This window comes from Myxocyprinus asiaticus, chromosome 33 (assembly GCF_019703515.2).
Source record: "Myxocyprinus asiaticus isolate MX2 ecotype Aquarium Trade chromosome 33, UBuf_Myxa_2, whole genome shotgun sequence".
NCBI lineage: Eukaryota > Metazoa > Chordata > Actinopteri > Cypriniformes > Catostomidae > Myxocyprinus > Myxocyprinus asiaticus.
Genome location: NC_059376.1, coordinates 3585548 through 3600107, shown reverse-complemented (window position 1 = coordinate 3600107; position 14560 = coordinate 3585548). Strand labels below are relative to the sequence as shown.

Below are 14560 nucleotides of genomic sequence, written 5' to 3'. Positions count from 1 at the left end.
AAGACATGACCAATGAAACAACAAACAAACATTGCATAAGAACTTAGTTATCCATAAGTGGTTTAATTCATGTCCTCTGGAGTGATATGCTTTTGGGTGCTTGACACGCATGTTCTCGCGAGAACTGAGAAGTACACAATACAATCAGAAGTTCTTACGAGAACATGAGAGTGCACATGTCAAGCGCGAGGATGCGTGAATAAGCTTCTCTCATGAACGTACATAGGAGAGCTGGGTGGATTTCCAGTTAATAAGGACTGAATTTTTGCTTTGTTTCTCACCCACTATGATCGTATTACTTCAGAGGACATAGATTAAAATCACTTCAGTCATATGGATTACTTTTATGCTGCCTTTATGTCCTTTTTAGAGCTTAAAAGTGGTGGACTTTATTGACTTGCATTGTATGGACAAAAACACATCATACATCCTTAACACTTATTTATGTTCTGCAGAAGAAAGTCAGATAAGTTTGAGACAGCAGAAGAGTGAGAGAATTATCCTTTTTAAGGGGACCCAGGTTAAAATTCAGACCAAATTCTTTTATTAATTTTTTTAATAAACCAAGCAAGCTTGCATCTGAAGTTGATAGCCCAGAGTCAATATACATTGTATGGAAAAGAACAGCTTTGACTTCTTGATAATAACTCCTTTTGTGCCAAAGTTAAAAGTGGAATTTGATGAACTCTTAACTAAAAAGACTTTCTAAACACAGGAAATATAAAATGCTTTAAAGTGAATAAGTGGTCATTGTGAGCAGTGTAATGGGGCTCATGGTCTCTTACAAATAGGGCTGAAACTAACTATTTTGATAATCGATGAATCTTAGTTTATTTCTTCGATAAATAAATTTTTTGGATAAAAAGGCAAAATTGTATTTCCTGTATTTGATTTAAATATGATTTAAAAAAAAACATATGTGATAAAGGATGTAAGGATTTTATTTGATTTACGGTACTGACTTCACGATTCGATACTCCCACAAAACTTCAAACAAAGCCTGAATCATGAAAAGTTAAACTAGAATTTATTTTTATTTTTTATAATTATTACTTTTAGGACATATGCAAAACAGTTCCTTTCCTTGCAAAACTTAACAAAAATTACTGTTCATTAAAGAGTAAAATGTTTAATCAGGGATGGTGTGGGACTTATATTAATAATTCTGCTCAACTGAAAATACATAATTATGTTAGATACATATGCTTGTACAAAGTCTCTGATTACATTTTAAGTATTTTAAATAAATGTATGTTTTAAAATAGTACTGTCACTGATTACATGTTTCTAAACTATTTTATTTATTTTTTTATGATAGTGTATGCTTATCAAGTAAAATAATGTTTCCCACAGTATAAATTTACTGGTGAAATCAGACATTATATTTGGCATTATCAGGACTATGAAATATCAAGACCCTTAGCATTATTATTAGTGCTGTCAGTAGATAATTATTTTTTTATCACGATTAATTGCATGATTTTTCATAGTTAATCGCGATTAATCTCAGATTTTAAAAGTGCTGAAATTTGACTCTACTTATTTCCTGTCAAAATGCATTTATTTCCTTCTTTGGAAGTACAACACAATAGAACAAAACAATATGTAACAACTAGATAGTAAAGTTTGAAGACAAACTTTATGTTGGCTTGACAAAGCCTTGTCTGAAAGTTTAAAACAGTTTAAAGAGTTGGAAGTTTGAAGGTCTTACAGTCAGACAGACAGAAGGAACATCATACAGATAGACAGCCAGCTGCAAGAAGTCCTATGCATCCCTACCCCTTGCTTGTTTTTCTGAATGGCAAATTGGTTGCTGGGGTAACCCTATTTGGTTGCTAGGCCGTTGCCAAGGTGATACTCAAAAGGCTCCTTGCTACCCTGAGTCAAATGAACAAAACCAGAAGTCTCTACAATGTTCTGATGCAGAGATATGTGATTTGTTACTTGGTTGCTAGGGTAACCCCATCTGGTTGCTAAGCAGTTACCAGGGTGATACTTATCAAGGCTCCTTGCTATCCTTAGTGAAATAAGTCAACCCAGAAGTCTGTACGATTTTCTGGGGCAGAGATATGTGATTTGTTACTTGATTGCTAGGGTAACCCCATCTGGTTGCTAATCAGTCACCAGGGTGATACTATTCAAGGCTCCTTGCCATCCTGAGTGAAACAAGTCAACCCGGAAGTCTCTACGATGTTCTGGTGCAGATATATGTGATTTGTTACTTGGTTGCTAGGGTAACCCCATCTGGTTGCTAGGCAGTCACCAGGGTGATACTTAACATGGCTCCTTGCCATCCTGAGTGAAATAAGTCAACCCAGAAGTCTCTACGATGTTCTGGTGCAGAGATATTTGATTTGTTACTTGGTTGCTAGGGTAAGCCTATGTGGTTGCTAGGTAGTTGCCACTGTGAAACCAAGAAGGCTGCTTGCTGTTCTGAGTCATACAAGCCAACAATGAAGTCTCTACGACATTTTGATCCTGCGATACCATCTAAGCGATTTTAAATGGAAGTCAGTGGGGTTTGGTTGCTAGGGTGCTATAAATGGTTGCTAGGGAGTGGCTAAGAAGTTTCCATGATGATACTTGAAGACTGATTGTTCACCCAATTCAAACAAGCCAACTCTCAGGTCTGTAGGACATTCTGATCTTTAATCCTCTAAAGGAGTTATTATAGGGAAAAGTTTTCACACCTTGAATGGGAGTCAATTTAAAATCAGTCCAGTTCGGAAGTCCGATACGGAAATACCGGCGGTCCGATCAGTTAGAAAAGAGATAACAACCTGAGTCAGAACAGTCTGAAGGTCTGACCCGAGTTTGGTGGTTGTAGCTTTAAAGCTCTAGGAGTTACAGTTTAAATTTTGGCTCAGAAGAAGAAGATAATGCTTTATTAACATTTTCCAAACTCCACAGTACAAAGACAGAAATTCACTAAAATAGCACCAAGTAACATTAAACATTTACCAAAGTCTAAGTAGGATGTTGACTGATTAAAAGAACTACTATTCATTGCGATGCACATTAAATCTCTTAAACCCTCAGCCCCCACAATATTTACCATCACCAGGCTGTCTTTTCACTTTGAATATGATTTGTTTCAGGTCAGCATTGTGTTGAACTCCATATGAAAAGCGCATCTTGTTCTGCTTTTAGTGCTGGAACTTCTCCGGCACGGACGCACTGTTGTATGTTTGTTTGTAGCGTATATATGGGTGTGATGTCTCCGCTGGACACATCACAAGGGTTCTGCTTTCCAACAAGTGTTCAGAACTCACACGGAGCTGAATAAAATGTCAGAATCTAATGTCAAATCGGTGCATGCTTTAATCGTGATTAAGAAAAATTTACGTGTTATACATATTAAATTAACTGCATGCATTAATGCGTTAACGCTGACAGCACTAATTATTATACATTATATTCAGCATTAAATGCAGTTTAATATAGTACAATCATCTGTAAACGCAGTGCAGATTCTCAAAAAGAAATTTGTTGTCAATGATTTTCATTATTGATTATTATCGATTTTCTCGCTTAATTGTTGCAGTTCTACTCACGAGTGTAATCTACTGTCATCTAGCACAATAAACGGCATCACCATGAAGAACACTGTGATCTATTGTACTGCGTGTGTTTTTGTCTTCTGCAGGTTGTGTCTTGCGTACGGAGGCTCTGATGTGACGCGATGTTTCTTCTGGCTCATGCAGAGAGCTGGATTTCCCTACAGAGAGTGTCAGCTCAACAACAGACTCGACTGTGTTCTGCTGCAACAGCTCAAAGAGTCATTTTGCCATTTGGATCAGGTGACCACACTAAAGCACAAATTCACGCCATCAGAACCCCTCTACCAAGGGGGAGCCTTCAAGATTAGCAAAACATATAATGGAGCAGTTCTTTTTGAATGGATGTTAATGGAGGTGATGCTTCAGTACGCTGCTTTTGTGGGGAAACCGCTCATTCCTTAATTTACCATTCATTAATGATTCAATAATGAACTGTGATCAAACTGCAAGTTACAGACAATTTTGTGACAAATGACAGAATTCCTGGCTGGTACCCCAGCATTTTAAAAAGTTACATTCCGCTTTGTGGACAGTGTGTGCATCACAGTGCATCAGAAATGGGTAATCTTCACATGCTCCTCAGGAGCTGCTCTGAGTACGGTCTGCGTTGCAAGTCTGAGACCATTTGAATGAGATACACAAACACGCCGTTCATGGCCTTTATAAACTGTATTTGCTTAAAATCCCAACTTTTGAATGATAAAATGTGATTGAATTTGAAGTGTATAATAATTTTCTCAAATAACCACTGTTAGATCAAAATACCGTAATTAGAAGATTTAATAATCACGAAAGGCCTTGCTGTTATGATATGCCATTTCCCATGTTCTGTTTATGTTCCATGAAGTAATAAGCAAAAATGGGTCAACTTTTTTTTTTTATGTAGGTCACTAAGGGGCAATCATTGGCACATTTTCATTTATTACTAAGTGAAACATATATTTGAACGAACCCACTCACATCAATTAAAATAAACAATCTCCCCAAGGTTATTTGCTAGAGAGGAAAGTGTGCTCCATACACTCGAGCGTCTGTGTGTTTGCGCCCTCTCACACAACAGCAGCTCTATGCAGTTGTGTGTTGCGTTGTATCCATTTTTAGTATTGGAGCATTTTAACAAGTATGAGTACATTAGCACGGTATTCCTAGATTTTAACTTAAGTGTTTCATAATGTGAATGTGTTTTTGCACTGATGCCATGCTCATCACTTCATGTTATGAATAATCTGATCTTGTGGTTTGTGTCAACTTCTAAATAAAAAGCATTTACTGTGTTATAGGGCTGCACAATTAATCGAATTTCAATCATGATCACGATTTCTGCCTCTCACGATTAATTAAACATAACCATCTGCGATATTAGTGAGCTAGCAAACAGAAATTATCAGCCAGTAAATTATAATCAACCTTTGCTCTATTGAAAGCTCTACAACTACACATTATATGATGTTTTACCCTGTAAATTTCATTTGTTTTTTAAATGTACATTAATTTTAAATCGGATGATTGCAACACGTTCCAAAAAAGTTGGGACAGTCGAGTGTTTACGGCTGTGAAACATTTCTTCTAATAACACATATTAAGCTATAGCTGTGTTCTTTTTAAGGAAGAAAATTACATTATAAAACATAGCCTAGTAACAGGCTTGAAACTGTTACAAAGCATTTGGGCACTGAAGACACAAGTTTAAGTTTAGAAAGTGGAATTTTCCCCATTCATCCATTTATGTAGGTCTTTAGTTGCACAATTGAATGGGGTTTTCATTGCCATCTAATGCGTTTAATAATGCGCCACACATTCTCAATTGGAGATGGTCAGGACTGCAGGCAGGCCAATCTAGCACCCGCACTCTCTGCTTATTCGGCCAGTATGTGCTTTGAAGTTGTCCTGCTGAAAATTCCGGGATGTCCCTGGAAAAGACGGTGCTGGATGGCAGTATATGCTGCTCCATAATTTTTACATATCTGTCTGCATTAATGGTGCCCTCACAGATGTGTGAGTTACCCTTGCCATGGGCACTGACACACCACTGGCCCACTGGTCCTTTTCCTCTTTGGCCCGGAGAACACAACAGCTGTGTTTTGCAAGTTCCTGGACATTTCTGGGGGGAATGGCCCTAGCCCTCACCCTCCGATCCAACAGGTCCCAGATGTGCTCAATGGGATTGAGATCCGGGCTCTTCGCTGGCAATGGCAGAACACTGACATTCCTGTCTTGCAGGAAATCGCGCACAGAATGAGCAGTATGGTTGGTGACATTGTCATGCTGGAGGGTCATATCAAGGTTGCACAATGGAGATGGTAGCAGATCTAAGGATTTGTTCGACAAGGTCTAGGGAGACCAAGTAAGCTGGAATCCTTCCACCACTCAGACTGTTGACTGAGGAGCTAATTTCCCTGATGAGATCCTGCATTAGATCTCTAACGATACGCACATAAGTTGTGTTCTCTGTCAAAGTCCCTAAAGCATGCAAAGTGTTATTGATAAGAGCAGAGTGCAAATTTACAGTGACTAAAGTACCCTGAAGGGTTTTACCCAGGCCCTGTAATTGTTCTTGGAGTCGTCGTCTCTGCTGGATTTTTGGACGATGTCAACTTGTCCATCTGAAGCTGGCGAACTGTTTTCTGGACCAAGTGGTCTCGGTATGTCAACCTGAGCCCACATGTGTCCACGACGGCAGTCAATGAGCGGGGCCAATCGGTTCAGTAAGTCCTGGCCAATTAACAGTGGTTCCGTATTAATGGGACACATGTAAACAGGGTGTACTAGCGTCATCCCTTGAAAGGTAATGTCGATCCACACCCGTTTTGTGATAGAAGACGATCTTGCTTGTAGGTTGTGATGCTTATGCTGCAGTTCTGTCTGTAACAGTTTGCCAAGGGAGAGCTTTGCTCTAGCCACCTCTGCGAAGGTGTTGGAACCCATTAGACTTATTTCGGAACCAGTGTCGAGTAGTGCATGGGAGCTGATGCACCCATGTGTCAGGCGTTGCCCTTCCGTAACAGATCGCCCAAGAAGGTCAGAAAAGGAGGGCGTGGCATGTTAGGAGTGACTATTTTGGGGAGCAACTTGGACCATTTTCCCCTTTCCCCAACCTACAGAGTAAACTTTGGCATTAACGGGAGGGGGTACATCGTCTAGTCATACTGACGGGGTTTCAGCGCCGTGTTCCTTTTGAGGAGTTTGGCGGACCTGGTGAACAACAGAGCACGTCAAGCTTCATTACTAACTCAGTCAAGCATCTCCTTATCCTCCATTTCCTTTCTCAAATCTCGTTCTCTCAGGGGGTTTTAAATCTTGTCTACCCACTCACCTTCTTGTTTGGGTTTTCGTTGGAACCGTGCTTTTCCTTTCAGCCAGCGAAACTTTTTTTGTTTTGGCCTGCCGTGACCCTGGGGGTGTGTCTGGTCACCACCCCCCTGGTTTTGTTGCCTACGCGTATCTCCCATGCTAGTTGCACATACCTTCTGATTTCCTGCATGGTGGGGTTGCCCGTTCTGCAGTGCATTGTGACGTCATATTGCACGCACTCGTGGAGGTTGTGAAGGAAGAGAGACTTGAAAGCCCGTTCCTCCTCCAGACCTGGTGTGTTACTTCCTTGGAAGTACGCGGTTCTCAGGCGTCTGTAATACTCACGCAGAGGCTCATGCCTCTTCTGGGTGATGGTGAAAGCAGCTATGGTAGCGGAGGCTTCGTCGATGTACAGCGAATACTCCTCGCGTAGGGCTTTACACAGAGCTGAGTAGCGGTTTCAGGTATCAGTCGGTAGCGTTTCCATGAACACATGGACACTCCTTACCGTGGTCTTCCATATGAGCTTGAGTTTTTCATGCGACGAAGCATAAGGCAAGTCAACCAGACAGTTTTCGATTTCTCTGAGATAATTGTCGATGTTTGAATCTTGATTACTCGGGTCAAAGCGTTCTATGTCCCCTGTGAGGGACTCGATTTGTCGGATGTGCAAGCCTTGGTGTCGGTATGACCACGGGTCGTCCGAGTCATCCGAAACACCATAGTCACTCGGATCGCTATAGCGATGAGGACGACTTTCTCCCCTTCGTGGTGGAGAATGAGTCCAGTCGATGCATGGGGGTGGACCCCGGTTGCATACAGCTCCCTGGCTAATGGGATCTTCGAGCCGCTTACACCACTTTGGGCTTGGAAGTAACTTCCCCCCTCCGTGGTGTGGAATCAGTTGGTTTGAAACGCAAGGTGGCGTGACTGAAAACTGACTGAGGGGGGCAACTGTAAGGAGGGGCACCTGCATCCAACCAGCGGGCCACTGGAGGAACTTGAAAGGTGTCTTGGAGGACGAAGTCAGGGACTGTACCACTAGGGGCAGCTCGGCTCCTAGCGTGTGTCCCTGGGTTTCTCAGGGGCACATTTCTACGCGTAGTGCTAAAGAGGGGGTTCTCTTTTATGTCAGATGTTGTGCTGTGCATTTCAACTGCACTTACCTGATCTGACTTTTAGCTGGGCAGCTTGAAGCTGCCTGCGCAGGGTTTCGTTTTCCTCCTTTATCCGGGCATTATCTTCCTGTGCCTGGACTTTCTCAGCTTGGGTGCACCTAACTTCTTGGTGCAGGCTGAGATTCTCCCTCTGCACCGCTTGGTAGCTGCTCTGCAGCTGGGCGAGCTGGGCCTGGTGCTCTGCGGTTTGCAGTTGGGTTCTGCGGTGATGAAGAAAGAACATTTGGCCCACTAGGTCCGGGATTGTGCTCTTTGGCTTCCCGACCGGATTGTTGACAAAATCAACTAGTTCCTGCAATGTTTCATCACAACGACTAATATTGTAGCCGTTAAAGTTATCTCTCTCCTCTACGGAGAGACGGAGGACAGCAGCGACCACATCTTGCAGTGCTGGGTCGACTGACCTCTGTGGAGATTCAGCTGCAGTCACGCGGGGCGATTGGCGACTCATTTTACTGGGGCAGTAAAAATTCTTAAGACACAGAGGCTCTGATAGCTTGTTGTGTTACAGTTGCAATAATGCTGACATGAACACACAGGTGAGAGGCTTCAAACTGTGGCTTACGGGCTACTGTTATGTATTGTGTAAATTTCACAGCATTTTCTCTTTGGTGGATGTCAATGAGGTGACATGGCACCTCTCTGTAACATCTAGATGAAAGTGTTAGAGTTAAATAACAACAACAGCAGGCTTTGAGCAGACTATCGTAAACTTGCCAACCCCTAATTCACTCTTAAGAGCACTTTCACACCACACTGGCTTATGCTTGGCAAGTCGTGAGAGAAGTCAATTGTCAAACAGAACCAAACTTTGAAGTAATGATTCAAGTTATTACTTTGGATTCTTATGCATACACACTGTGACAAACTGGCACGTAGGATGCCTCACACGGGGCACCAGTTATGATGTGGGTTCTAATGGTTGTTTAGATCAGTTACTATCAGAAATAATTAATAATTATTTCTTTAGTTATTAATATTTAAATTAAATAATAGAATCTAACTCATTAAAACCTCATACGGGGCTCCAGTAAATGTAGTGCGCTACGTTCAGGAGCGGGTTTGGTTATTAGCAATAATTAATAATTATCAAAGATAATTATCAATTATTAAAATCAATAGAACATTGATTTGAATCAATGTTAGCTCTTTTAGTCCTTCACATCAACAAAGATAACCATCAAATTCAATAGAATATCAATTATTATCAGACAATCATTAATTATTAAAATCAATGGAACATTGATTAGAATTAACACTAGCTTATTGATCCTTCAAATTCAACAATCATCAGAGATAATTATCAAAACCAATAGAATATTAATAAGGATTAATATCGCCGGGGCACCACCCTGGAATCAGGGACTAATAACCAGACAGTATAACAGTCTCAATATTTGTTCTCTTAAGAAAATCAACATTCAGAAGGAAACAATGAAGGCTTGAATCCGAGCACTGACATCCCCTGCGAGCATTTGACACAGGTGTATGCAAAACAAACCAAAACACTTCTCTTTGAAATATAACAAAGTTTATTTATGCAGTAATATCAATTAATAATCACTACAATGCAGTCAATAAACTTCCGACTTACAACTACAAACTAAACAGTGACATGATTAGATATGGTAACCAAAATAATCCTATAACACATGAGAGGAAGGTGTGTGTGTAAGGAGTGATGCGCACAAAATGGCAGACATGACTCTCATGGAGAGTACACAGAGAATATGGCCGCGAATGTGGGCGGAGAGAAGCCGGTTAATGGCGTCTGCCCATTTACCGCGTGTCTCCGCTTGTATGATAACTTAGGGACAAAGCTGAGCTTTATCACGAAGTTATCTACTACCCAAAAGTGTGTGCGAGAATATTTGTGAGGGGTCGCGTGTGTGTGTGTGGTTAGTACGAGAGAGAGAGAGAGAATAAAGTGGCGGCACCAAAGCCGGTTTCGCGATCGTGGGAGAGAAAGCAGCTGTTAGTTTATCACTCAGAGGCGTGGTGGACGGCTCGTAAAACATCTCGCGGTCTTTGATTCTTTAATGGATAAACTCTATGCCGGTCTCACCCGCGATGGCGGAAATACACAACAGTCCAATGTGGTTGGACTACAACACAGCAGATATCATTCGTGATAACAGTACATTACAGTAATACCTTGAGTATTATTAGCAGCAATGAGCGGACTCGGCGGTCAGTAAACTGTACAAACAATAACCTTGATACACAAGAACAAAACACTATAATATTCTATTTCTGCCCAGACGTAAACCTCTTACTTGAATCGCATGAGGACGCAGGTAGAATGTGTGTTCATCCGTCCTTTAACTCCGACTCGGTTCCTCAAGGCTCAGGTGATGACGGGAGGCCGTTTCCTCGCTCTGTCGGCGGGCGGTACGGCTGCTGATTTTCGGCGGGCTGGCAGAGAAATCAGCGACGTCGACTTGATTGAAGTGGGAAGAGAAATCTTTTCTCTCTTCACTTCTGCAGGCAAACGGATGAAGATGCGGTTCAGTGGAACACAGAGTAATCTCAACTCGTCCAGCGAGATGGAGATTGTATGGCCACAGTTTCAAGTCGGATGTTACTTCCTTGTGCCACAAGGCTACACCTGAGAGCAGCGATGAGCTGCGTCTACACACGGCGAACAAAGTTGCTGGAAGCAATGCCCGGAAGGATCTCAGAGGTATTTCTACTCCTGATGACGTCATGGTTGAGGGCCGTTCTGTTGTGTGCCTCATCCAATAGGAGTTGAGAGTTCGATCCTTTAGTGAGCAAGGCTTCATGGGATTTGTAGTCTGTTTTGGACTCCCTTTGTTTGATTTTGGCGTGGTTTTAAGATTTATGACTGTGTGTGGGCCTCAGTCAGGTTTTACGACTGTGTTAGGCCTGCCTTTGTCTTCTATCTGAATACATGAGACCCAACATCAGGATGAGCCTGCAGGAAGGGTACCACATGAGGGAGGAGGATGTCTTCCCTGTAATGCACAGCATTAAGATTGCCTGCAATGACAACAAGTTGTACGATGATGCTGTGATGCACCACCCCAGACCATGATGGACCCTCCACCTCCAAATCGATCCCGCTCCAGAGTACAGGCCTCGGTGTAATGCTCATCCCTTCAACGATAAACGCGAGTCCGACCATCACCCCTGGTGAGACAAAACTGCGACTCATCAGTGAAGAGCACTTTTTGCCAGTCCTGTCTGGTCCAGCGAAGCTGGGTTTGTGCCCATAGGCGACGTTGTTGCCGGTGATGTCTGGTAAGGACGTGCATTACAACAGGCCTACAAGCCCTCAGTCCAGCCTCTCTCAGCCTTTTGCAGACAGTCTGACCATCTTGTACCTGTCCCGCAGGTGTGACATTCGGACATACCGATCCTGTGCAGGTGTTGTTACATGTGGTCTGCCACTGCGAGGAAGATCAGCTGTCCTTTCTGTCTTCCTGTAGCGCTGTCTTAGGCGTCTCACAGTATGTACATTGCAATTTATTGCCCTGGCCACATCTGCAGTCCTCATGCCACCATGCAGCATGCCTAAGGCACGTTCAGGGGACCCTGGGCATCTTTCTTTTGGTGTTTTTCAGAGTCAGTAGAAAGGTCTCTTTAGTGTCCTAAGTTTTTATAACTGTGACGTTAATTGCCTACCGTCTGTAAGCTGTTAGTGTCTTAACGATCATTCCACAGGTGCATGTTCATTAATTGTTTATGATTTACTGAACAAGCATGGAAAACCTTGTTTAAACCCTTTACAATAAAGATCTGTAAAGTTATTTGGATTTTTACAAAATTATCTTTAAAATATAGTGTCCTGAAAAAGGGAAGTTTCTTTTTTTTGCAGAGTTTATATTGTGCACTGTAGAGGGTGAATTACCCAAAATTCTTCCAATTTGTCTTTGGGAAACATTGTTCTTAATGTGCTGGATTATTTGCTGAAGCATCTGTTGGAAAATTGACAAGTTTCGAATGATGCTTGCTCTTGAAGGACTAGGCTGTTTTTGAAGGCTCCTTATACAGTATACAGTACTATGACACAATTGCCTCACCTTTTTAACATCTCCTGTTTCACATCACCTTGTTATTTCAACTCGTCAAATTGTTATTAATCTTAAATTGTCCCTATCTCAACTTTTTTGGAGTGTGTTGAAATCATCTGATTTGAAATTACTGTACATTAGAAAAATAAATAAATTCACAAGGTAAAACAACATATAATTGTTGTGGTGCTTTCAATATAGCAAAGGGTGAATATAATTTACAAATCACTCCTTTTTGTTTTTATTAGCATTTTTCATACTGTCCCAACTTTTTCTGAATTGGGGTTATATAGAAAGCACTCCAAATTTACTTCAGTTGCACATTTGTATAATTCCAAATATGATTGGCCAATACAATTGTGTAAACAAATCTACAGTAACCCCATGGCACCGGGGTTGTGTGGAGCAAGGAGGAGATAGGAGCATTTCACCATGTATGGATAGAGGAGCACAATGTCATTGTCATCACTGCTGGTAACACACAAAAACAACACACACTCTCTTCCTTCAAAATAAACGCTTGAGACTGTAGCAATTTTTCAGTCCAATTATTACAGAAACGTATTACTATTATACTGTATATTACTATAGGGTATGGGAATGTAATGTTAATAATAATATTTTAAAGATTGGATCTTAAAAGATGATGCCAGGATAAACACCCTACAGAGTAACTGTTGCTATTAGCAGTAAAGAATGGGCAAACGTGACTTAATTTTAGTCAGAAGGAATCATTTGCTAGTTTGAAGTTCTAACAATTTGTTCAACATGCGAGCTACTGTTTTGTTCTTTTATAATCAATATCTAAGCAGTGGCAACAGTAAAAAATAAAAAAATAAAAAAAAATAAAAAAAATACTTTTTTTAAATTGTGCAGCCTTGTAATAAGTTTTCAAATGACAGAATAATCATGATTATCATTTTCACCATTATTTTGCAGCCCTACTGTGTTATGAAATGAATGATGTAATTGCTGTGATATTACTAGCATATTATTTTCTAATGTGCAGTGTAACCTAAAGCATTATTGATTTGTGCAGGATATTTCTGGGCTACAGGATCATGAGTTTCGCACACGTTTCCCTGATTGCCCTGTACTGCTGTATCAGTTACGGTTAGGAGATGAGAAACTGCAGGTACACATACATCAGATAGTTTTGTGTCATTAGTGCTTGTTTCACGCGTTTAATCATTACTCTAAAATTTGAAAGGCTCCCATGGCATTATTTTACCCTGCTGCGTTTGGAATTGTGGGGCAGAAGATGACATCACTACAGCACCGTTCTCAAGGAGACGCTGAAGATCCACATGATGAGCACTTCCTGTTGACCACCCAAAGCAAACAAGACCAGGCACTACACAATCTCTCCCTCTTATTTTATATATATATATATATTACACACTGGCAGCCAAAAGTTTGGAATAATGTACAGATTTAGCTGGCATTCAGCTGATCGCAAAGTATAGTCAGGACATTACTGATGTAAAAAACAGCACCATCACTATTTGAAAAAAAGTCATTTTTTATCAAATCTAGACCTGTCCCATTTCCACTGTTGAAAAAGAAAAGGTTAGAATGGGCAAAGAAACAGACATTTGTCAACAGATAATTGGAAAAGAGTGTGATGGATCTTAACCCATTGAGATTTTGTGGGATCAGCTAGACTGTAAGGTGCATGAGAAGTTCCCGAAAAGACAGCCACATCTATGGCAAGTGCTGCAGGAAGCATGGGGTGAAATGTCACTGAGTATCTGGACAAACTGACAGCTAGAATGCCAAGGATCTGCAAAACTGTCATTGCTGCACATGGAGGATTTTTTGCTGAGAACTCTTTGAAATAGTTTAACGTTATTAATGTCCTGACTTGTGATCAGTTGAATGCCACTTTGGTGAATAAAAGTACCAATTTCTTTACATAAGAGCAAAATCTATACATTATTCCAAACTTTTGGCTGCCAGTGTATGTGTGTGTGTATATATCAGAGGTGGGACCAAGTCATTGTTTTCCAAGTCACAAGTAAGTCTCAAGTCATTGCATTTAAGTCCCAAGTCAAGGCAGGCAAATCCAAGTCAATTTACAAGTCCTCAACTTTTAGCTTCAAGTCTTAAACAAGTCATTAGTGTCAGACTATTAATTACTATAGTAAATTTATAAAAAATTTTATCCAGAAAGCTTTTAAAATGTTCATCACTTCACAGTTTAACTTCATTTGAGATGCAGTATAGACTATTTTTCGCTAAGCGCACCCATCTATCTCAGTTCAATTTGTTTTCCTTAGGATGTGCTTGAAAGTTTCAAGTGTGACAAACTTAAGGAAAAGGAGTGAAAAAAACTTTTTTTTATTGGTTAGAGTTAAAAAAAAAAAAAAAGACAAAATATTTCTATAAAAATAGCACAACTGCTACACACTTTGCATGTGTGTGAGAGAGAATGTGTCAGTGGGTGTTTTTATATCTAACCCCTAGAACAATTATGTTATTGGTACCTCAAGAAAAT

The 14560-nt window shown here is 40.8% G+C and overlaps 1 protein-coding gene across 2 annotated transcripts in view; it reads left to right on the top strand.

Moving 5' to 3' along the window:
* The window catches only part of actr8 (actin related protein 8), a 44604-nt gene that overhangs the window by 10280 nt on the left and 19764 nt on the right, over positions 1 to 14560 (top strand). For both annotated transcript variants that reach the window (XM_051670161.1, XM_051670160.1), the window contains exons 8-10: positions 3647 to 3800; positions 13103 to 13198; positions 13274 to 13414. In XM_051670161.1, coding sequence (XP_051526121.1) covers positions 3647 to 3800; positions 13103 to 13198; positions 13274 to 13414 — 391 coding nt within the window. The remainder of the gene's footprint in view (positions 1 to 3646; positions 3801 to 13102; positions 13199 to 13273; positions 13415 to 14560) is intronic.